The 8,716-nt window shown below is 34.5% G+C and overlaps 1 protein-coding gene across 6 annotated transcripts in view; it reads left to right on the forward strand.

Annotated features, from left to right (window-relative positions):
- The window catches only part of MIOS (meiosis regulator for oocyte development), a 40,864-nt gene extending 36,831 nt beyond the window's left edge, over positions 1-4,033 (forward strand). For 5 of the 6 annotated variants that reach the window (XM_058526026.1, XM_058526009.1, XM_058526016.1 and 2 more), the window contains 2 exons: positions 512-641; positions 1,858-4,033. In XM_058526026.1, coding sequence (XP_058382009.1) covers positions 512-641; positions 1,858-1,954 — 227 coding nt within the window. In that variant the 3' untranslated portion in view covers positions 1,955-4,033. The remainder of the gene's footprint in view (positions 1-511; positions 642-1,857) is intronic. The other variant, XR_009216210.1, reaches the window with a different exon arrangement.
- Positions 4,034-8,716: the final 4,683 nt, after the last annotated feature.

The raw sequence follows: 8,716 nt of genomic DNA on the forward strand, positions 1-8,716 counted from the left end.
ACTTAGGATTTTTATGTCTGTTCAGGAGGGAGATTGGCCATCTTCCTTTGTCATATTATCTTTATCTGGTTTTGTTAGCAAAATTATACCAATGTTGTGAGTGCGTTGGGGAATTTCCCTTCTTTTTTTCCTGTTGTTTGGAAGAGTTTGTATAGATGAAAATCACTTGTTCCTTCAATGTTTGGTAGAACTCATCTGTAAACTGTATTTGGTGTTTGCTTTGTGGGAAAGATTTTAAACCACTGTTTGTTTTTCTGAAGTTGTTAATTCAGATTGCTTCTTAGTGGGTTTGATAATTTATATTTTTCTATTTTTTTATTGGCTAGTAAAAGTGTAAAGAAACTCCAATTATGTGCTATTTTTTTAATCTAAACTAAATCCTAGCATTAAAATTGCTATTTCAATATGATGTGTGATTTGTATTTTGACATAGTTTTAGAAATACATTTTAAGAAACTTTGAATAAAATATTGTGATATGGTTAATGAAGATCATTTTCTTTGACCCATAGGAGGATCCAAATCAGACGAAAAAGTAGACTTGAGCAAGGACAAAAAATTAGCTCAATTTAACAACTGGTTTACATGGTGTCACAATTGCAGACACGGTGGGCATGCTGGACATATGCTTAGTTGGTTCAGGTAATCACATTCCTTCTTCAACAGGCTTAGAGTTAGAGGAGATAAAACAGATGGCCTTTTAAATAGTTCAGGTTTAGGGGCCGGCCTGGTGGCGCAAGCGGTTAAGTGCACGCGCTCCGCTGCGGTGGCCCAGGGTTCGCAGGTTCGGATCCCGGGCACACACCGACGCACTGCTTGTCAGGCCATGCTGTGGCGGTGTCCCATATAAAGTGGAGGAAGGTGGGCACAGATGTTAGCCCAGGGCCAGTCTTCCTCAGCAAAAAAAAACCAGGAAGATTGGCGGATGTTAGCACAGGGCTTGTCAGGCCATGCTGTGGCGGTGTCCCATATAAAGTGGAGGAAGATGGGCACAGATCTTCCTCAGCAAAAAAAAACCAGGAAGATTGGCAGATGTTAGCACAGGGCCGATCTCCTCACAAAAATAAATGAATAAATAAAAATTAAAAAAAAAAAAAAGAAAAAAATAAATAGTTCAGGTTTATACAACCAAAGGATGAATTTCTTTTATACTGTCACTTGAGTTAACAGAAGTGGTGTCAACATTTCTATCATTAGATATCCTATGTAATCTTAAGCTATAAAATTAATACTTATATAAGAAATAGTTTAAATATTATGTATGAGTTAAATGTTTTATAGCATTATTTAACTCTATTTTATTTCTTTGGGGAAAGGATATGTTTATGTTTTTTACAACTGACTAAATGTTCTATCATATGTAATAGATAATTGAATTATAAATTAAATGATAGAGTACATATCAAACTACTACATCAGTTATCTTCTAAATAAGCTTGTTATGTAGTAAGTAAACACCTCATGCAATGGCGCCTCTCAAGACCATATTTAGCTTTTACTTTGAACAGTGCCAGTGCCCTGTCCTCCTCATTGCTGTAATTTTTACACCCAATTTGTCACATTGGCTTTAATTTAAACTCTGAGCACATCCTTGTCACCTTCACAACTGTAAACGAGATATCTCATTATGTATTTAGGATATAAAGCTATTCATTTTTCAGTAGCTTTCTCCCCAAGTTCAGCTTGGCAGTCATTTCCAATTTAATGCTTTTAATACTTTTTGGGTTTTAATTCCTGTATTTTTCCAAATGCCATTTTGAAAAATTGCATTATAGGTATTGATAGGTATATAGATAAATAAATGTATGTATATATGTATAATTTAGATTTTTAACTGTTACTTGACCTGTTTTTTTAGGGACCATGCAGAGTGTCCTGTTTCTGCGTGCACGTGTAAATGTATGCAGTTGGATACAACAGGGAATCTGGTACCTGCAGAGACTGTCCAGCCATAAAATGTTATCACCTGAAGACAAACCTTCAAGTATGGAGCTTTCTAATAGATGTCCTTCATAGCTCAAAAACATACCTCAGAACAAGTCACTCATGACTTTCCTGTAATGGGAAAATAAATCATTCTATCAAATCAGCAATTTGATGTTTGAGTGATTTTGATGTGCTTCACAGAGACAAATGCTGCTGAAATCAACATCAGAGTGTGGACGTGAATTCTGTTCAGTAGATTGAAAAAGTTCATTTTGGAAGAACTAGAGGGTTTTGTTGAAATTATGAACACTGTGCAAACAGAGTTCCTGGAATAACCAAGAACAGACCTTGAACCTATATCTTCCCAGCTGAAACTGGATATATTTCAATAACATCTGTACACTTTAAAATAGAATAAAATGACCAATTCAATGATTCAGATGATAGTTTAAGCTCACTCATGTTTAGATTCCTTTCAGATAAAATTTAAATTGTGGATTTTTACTTTTAGAATTGGATAGCCCATACCCCACACTGGAGAATAAATTTTATTAAGATGTGGTTGATATACATTTTTTAAGGAGTCTTTCCCTCATACATTTTCATTTTAAGATAAGAAATCTTTTGGCACAGACCATTATTGTCTTCCTAAGAAAAGCCAAAATTGAGAATGTAATCTTACACTTTTTCTCTTCTGAGGAGAAAAATATGCACCATTTCAGAGAAACATGTTATAAAATTTTCAACCTTTTGCTTTCCAATGTCCTGATTTGTCTTCAAAGATTTCTCTCCTGTGAATTCATCATCTTACGCTCAACATCTGGGAGCATTTTACTGAACACAAAGTCTATGCAAGATTATATGTGACCAACCATTCAGCGTATCTGTGTCAGTATGTCCTACTGTCAAATTCTCTCCTGTTTTGGAAAACCCTGTTTTTTCTAAGGTAGACTGGGAGATGCTTGGAAAAAAGGGGTCACTTTGGAGACAGTTTTACTTTAAATGTAAGTTTATGAAAGTAAGTATACTTGGGCCAATTCAGGGACTTTGTTTTAAAATTTTATTTTTTCCCTTTTCACAGCTAGATAGTTGGAAGAGAAATACAAGGGATTTGTAGCATGCTTCCCTATCATCTGACACATGCAGAGGACTGAACTGAATTTCATAGTTGAAGGTGTATTCATAAATAAAATAAAAAGTAAGCCTAAAACTTAATTATTTTGTAGATTTTGGAGAAAGAAGTATCTTAAAGAATTTTAAGAGCTTTCATGTTAGCAATTTTACCTGGTGAACTTAAGATCTATTAGATTAGTTTGAGGTGTGACCTAAATACTGAGCAAAAGTGAATTAAATTTTTTACTTTGAGATCTGATACAAAAGACCCTTTTCTAGGAAAACATTGCATATCTACTCTATTGCATATCTGCTCTAAACGTCTCACCTAGATGACAATCTTCTTTTGAAATGAAACAGTTGAGAATGGTTATAAATTTTTTACAAAGATTGCTATTGAGGGGACTTTTTCCAATCTTCTTTTAAGTAAGTCTTCCTGATTTCATTTTACTAAAACATGACCTTTACCTTTACCTTTAAAATTGCTTCAGTTGAAGTGTTCCTTTCAAATTTACTATGTCCTAAACATGAAAAGTCAGCTTTAAGTAACATCCAAGTATCATACACATTTTCATTTCTCCTTAGCTAAAGTAACATAAAATTGTTGGATTTATATTTAGAATAGGGTTGTATCTAAACTATTTATAATTTTTGGAAATACAATATAATCAGACATAAAGTCTGTTATATAAATAATCTTGTTTGTAATCATATAGAGTGACATTTTTAAGATTAATTGTTTATGCCTATGTGTCAACCTCCTAATGTTTTCTGTGAAGCCAATATCATATATGATGTCCATTATGTTTGCTTTGCATTTCACTGTATGTGGACCATGAAAATAGATTCAAGTTATTTTTCTGTTTTTATTTCTAGGTGTCTGCTATTTGGGTCCCTAAACTCAACAAGATATTTTACCTAAACATGTTCAATAGAAGTGTTTAATAAGTGTTTTTATTACTTTTTAAAAATTGAATAAATCTGAGTTGAAGTCAGCGTGTCTAATCTAGAAATTATCTATGACTCCTCTACAAATAATCCAGTAAACAAATATTAGTACTTATTTTGATGGCAAATTTGATACTTAATCTCAGAAGTAACATTTTTTTTAGGCTCTGTTTTTCAGTTTAATACATTTTCCAGAATGGTTACTATTTTTAAAATAGTACATTTAACAAGTAGCTTTCCATCGTCAATGCTACATGTGGTAAGTACTGTATTAGAGTTAGAAAGAATATAGTTCTCTATTTAATTGCATGGCTGAATTTAATTTCAGTCACTCATTTGACTGCAAATATTAAAAGTATGGGCTTTGAAATTTAAATTATAATCCTAGCCCCAGTATCGGGGCCAAGTGACTTGAACTTTTTGAGCTTCAATTTCCTCATATGTTGAAAGAAGGGTACAGAAATACTCACCTCATAGGGTGATTGGGAGTGTTAGGTGATGAAATAAACATGAAGTGCCATTTCCTTGTCACATAGTAAGTTCTCTGTAAAGGTAATAATTAATAGTCATTGTAACCCTAATCTTTATTGGTTACTCATGAGTTAGTAATTAAAAATTGAATATGGTATAATTTATTTTTTTGGTGAGGAAGATTGGCCCTCATCTGTTGCCAGTCTTCCTCTTTTTGCTGAGGAAGATGGCTCTGAGCTAACTTCTGTGCCCATCTTCCTCTATTTTGTATGTGAGACACCACTACAGCATGGCTTGATGAGCGGTGCATTCTTTGGCGCCAGGATTCGAACCTGCGAACACGTGAACTTAACCACTATGCCACTGGGCTGGCCCCATTAACATGATATATTTTAAATGAAAGATCTACATTTGTCTCAGGAGTAAAAATTTCCCAAGAACTTGTTTTCCCAAATCTAGATAAATTTAGGCATTTTCTTTTGAGATAGGACTTAGCTACTTTTGTTTATCCTGTGTTTAGATTATTACTTTTTGCCATATGAAGAAATCCTCCAAATGACCACCTAGGAGTTTAATGTGATATAGGAGTGAACCCAGGGATGGAAATTTAGTGAATATGGACAGTTGACCAGTAATTCTTGAAAACTTGAGGTTTTCATATCTATATTCAACTTTTAAATCCTGATCTTCATAAGAGAAAGTATCTAGCATTATCTCTGTGGAATCCTTCCTTCTCTGTCATTCTGTTACACTTGTTCAATTAAGTTAAAATGTTGGGGTAGTAGTGGTAATAAAAAAGGAAGTACACTGAAATTTGTTCCCCCTGGGTATAGCCATAATTAAAACCAGTGGGCACTAATTAGTTGTACGTCTAACATCTGCTCAGATAGATGCGTCAGAGAGGTAGGAGAGACGACGTGTTAGGTTCAGCATCCTCATATTGAGTGCTTGTGACTTACGTGGCCATGGGGCTAGCTCGACAGCAGCTCTCCTCTCCTCTCCTCTAACTCCTTCCGTGACATTGGCCTATTTTCCCTCTTGCCTGAAAATTTTGTATGTTACTTTGCTGACTGTAAAAAGCAGCACTTTCATTTTTCCGGAGTATAGAAACAGAAAGAAAGCTTCCCAAATGTCTTTAAAAGCTAACATAACCCAGGTATCAAATTAACATGGATTGCCAGAACAAAGAACTAGTTTCACTTAGGAATATATGTGATAAATTCATAAGTAAAATGAATATCAAATCCAACAGTATATTAATCAGAACAGTAGTTACTGTTGGTGCTTATTACGTGCCAGGTGTCATGCACCTTATCCCATTTAATCCTCACAGTAGCCCTGTGAGGCAGGTATACTATTATGGTTCCCATTCTATACATGAGTCAATTAAGGTGTAGGGACATTAGGTCACATGTCCTAGGTTACACAGCTTGTAAATAGCAGAGCCAAGATTTAGCCTCCAGTAGTCTGACTTCCCAATCTGCACTTTTAATTACCATTTTATACTTCTATGTACTACTTCATAGGGTGTGTCTAAGAGAATAATCCACTGTGACAAAGAAGAGTTTATTATATTTTGTATGAATACATCAAAAGAGAAAAACCACGTCAGTAGCTCTTTGGATGTAAAAGGCATTTGATAAAATTCAAAAATTGATTCCTAATTTGTTTTTTGGATTTAGTTTTTATCATGCAAAGGAAATGTCTTGCCTCCATTTTTTCCCTCCTATTTTACTGTCTCAAACAGCAGGCATCATGCCTAGTGGAGAAGTACTAGGAATCCTTCCCATTATAGACAGGAAGAAAACAAGGATCCTGTTATTACCACTGGTTCTGCACATAACAATACAGAAGAGGAAAGTGGAAAGAGGCACACCCTTGCTTCTTTTCCAAGTCCTTAAATTTTGGTGTGGCAAAAATACCATAAACAGTTAAAAGGCAAGCAATCTGATGAATTACAACATGCATGACAAATTTAATGTACCCTTAATTCACAAAGAGCATTCTCAAATCCATAAAGAAAGGCACAACCAATAGATAATATTGACCAAGAATTTGTACAGGCAAAATAAATTAAAATGGCCAATAAATATATGTAAATGTTTAATTAGTAACAAATGCTGATTAAAATGATAGTAGGATACTGTTTACCTGCCTGTGTAAATGAAAAAGAATAATATGAATTTTCATGGATGTGGGAAAGGAATATTCTCACATAACAGCTTGTGAGAGTATATATCAGTACAAGTGTTCTTGAGGACAGGTGAGCAATATGTATCAAAAGCCTTAAAAAGATTTATACCCTTTGACATAGTATATTGAGAATATTTTCTGAGGGATTGATTGGATAAGTGCACAAAGATGTATGTTTCTATGAAGTGGTTCATCACAGTATTGTTTATAATAAAAACTTGGAAACCTAAATTTCCAATAATAGGAAAGAGTAAAGAAATCGTTACATACATACAGTAGAATACTAACAACTCTTTAAATAGTATAGATATTTTTATTGACGAAGATTCATGATATATTTGTAAATGGAGGGGAAGGCAAATTATAGGATAGTATGTATAGCAAATAACATATTTGCATGGAACACTGTTGAGGAGTGTTTACAAAAATTTTGACAATGGGCTGGCCCCGTGGCTTAGCGGTTAAGTGCGCGCACTCCGCTGCTGGCGGCCGGGGTTCGGATCCCGGGCGCGCACCGACACACCGCTTCTCCGGCCATGCTGAGGCCGGTCCCACATACAGCAACTAGAAGGATGTGCAGCTATGACATACAACAATCTACTGGGGCTTTGGGGGGGAAATAAATAAATAAATAAAATCTAAAAAAAAAAAAAAATTTTTGACAGTGATCCTCTTTCAAGAGTGGGATTTTAAGTGACATTTTCCTTCTTGCTTATCTGTGTCTTCTAATTTTTCTACAATAATGATGAATGTATAAATAGATTAATGGGCATATCACACATACGTGTTACTGGCTTTTATAAAGTCATGCATGACCTGGTTCCAGCCTGGCAGCACAGTGGTTAAGTTCGTGCTCTGCTTAAGCAGCCCATGGTTCTCGGTTCGAATCCCAGGCGCGGACCTGCATACCACTCATCAATCCATGCTGTGGCAGCATCCCATATACAAAGCAGAGGAAGATTGGCACAGATGTTAGCTCAGGGACCATCTTCCTCAAGCAAAAAGAGGAGGATTGGCAAGAGTTGTTAGCTCAGGGCCAATTTTCCTCACCAAAAAAAAAAAAAAAGTCATCCATGACCTAGTCTCTTGTTACTACCGTAATGAACAATCAAATATTGGGAATTTTTCTGTAAGGTGAAGAAACTTGCTACAAGATATTATGAAAATTAGTATTGAGATCTAATTGTTTGGAAAAGATTTTTCTAGATTTCATACTCTATAGTAATATATAGGAATAATAAAAAGATGTGGTCCTCTCAGTCATCTCTTTCATCATATTTGCAGACAGACAGTGCATTTTGTTCTCCATTTAGAACATTGGGAAATGGATCCATAAAAGAATTCTGATTTCCCTAATGTTAGTGGTACATAATTAATGACTTTATTTCAATCTTCTGTCTCTTAGATCTTCCTCATATCTCCTGACTCCTCTGTTTTGGCTCTGGGCCTATGGTAGGAAACCTGTTCTCTATGTTTAGAATTTTGTTGATTATTTATTGTCCAATCCAATCTAGAGTGCATTTTACTTGACTCATTTTCAATAATTTAACAAGTTACTTTAAGCAATGAATTCAGAACATGCCTGTATATCCATGTTTTCAACAAATTACCAAGTATTTGCATGCCTAGGTGTGCTGGACACTGTTAAAGGTTATGATTTCAAAGGATTGATGGCACCATAGTTGCCTTGGAGGAGCTGTATGTCTAATGTAAGAGGTAGACATAAGCATAGTTTTCAGCAGACTCAAATCCATTCAGATTAATATTTATAATTGCTGGAAAGAGTATCATTTTAGCATCTTGTCTCTTTCTGCAAGCCAAAAAAAAAAGTCAGTTTATTTTATTTTCTAATTTTAGACTTTAGAAAATTATTTTATAATTAGAAATAATTTGAGGAAGTAGATTGTCCATAACATTTCTCTAAAATGTAATTTCTTACTGAAATACTATTAATAGTACAATGTTTTGAAATGCATTACTAAAAAGGTAACTTTAGCATAAAAGGATAATTTATGTATTGTTAGAAATAGCAGCAATAATAGTAATTCAGTGCATACAGTCTTTCA

This window comes from Diceros bicornis, chromosome 3 (assembly GCF_020826845.1).
Source record: "Diceros bicornis minor isolate mBicDic1 chromosome 3, mDicBic1.mat.cur, whole genome shotgun sequence".
In the NCBI taxonomy this organism is placed as follows: Eukaryota; Metazoa; Chordata; class Mammalia; order Perissodactyla; family Rhinocerotidae; genus Diceros; species Diceros bicornis.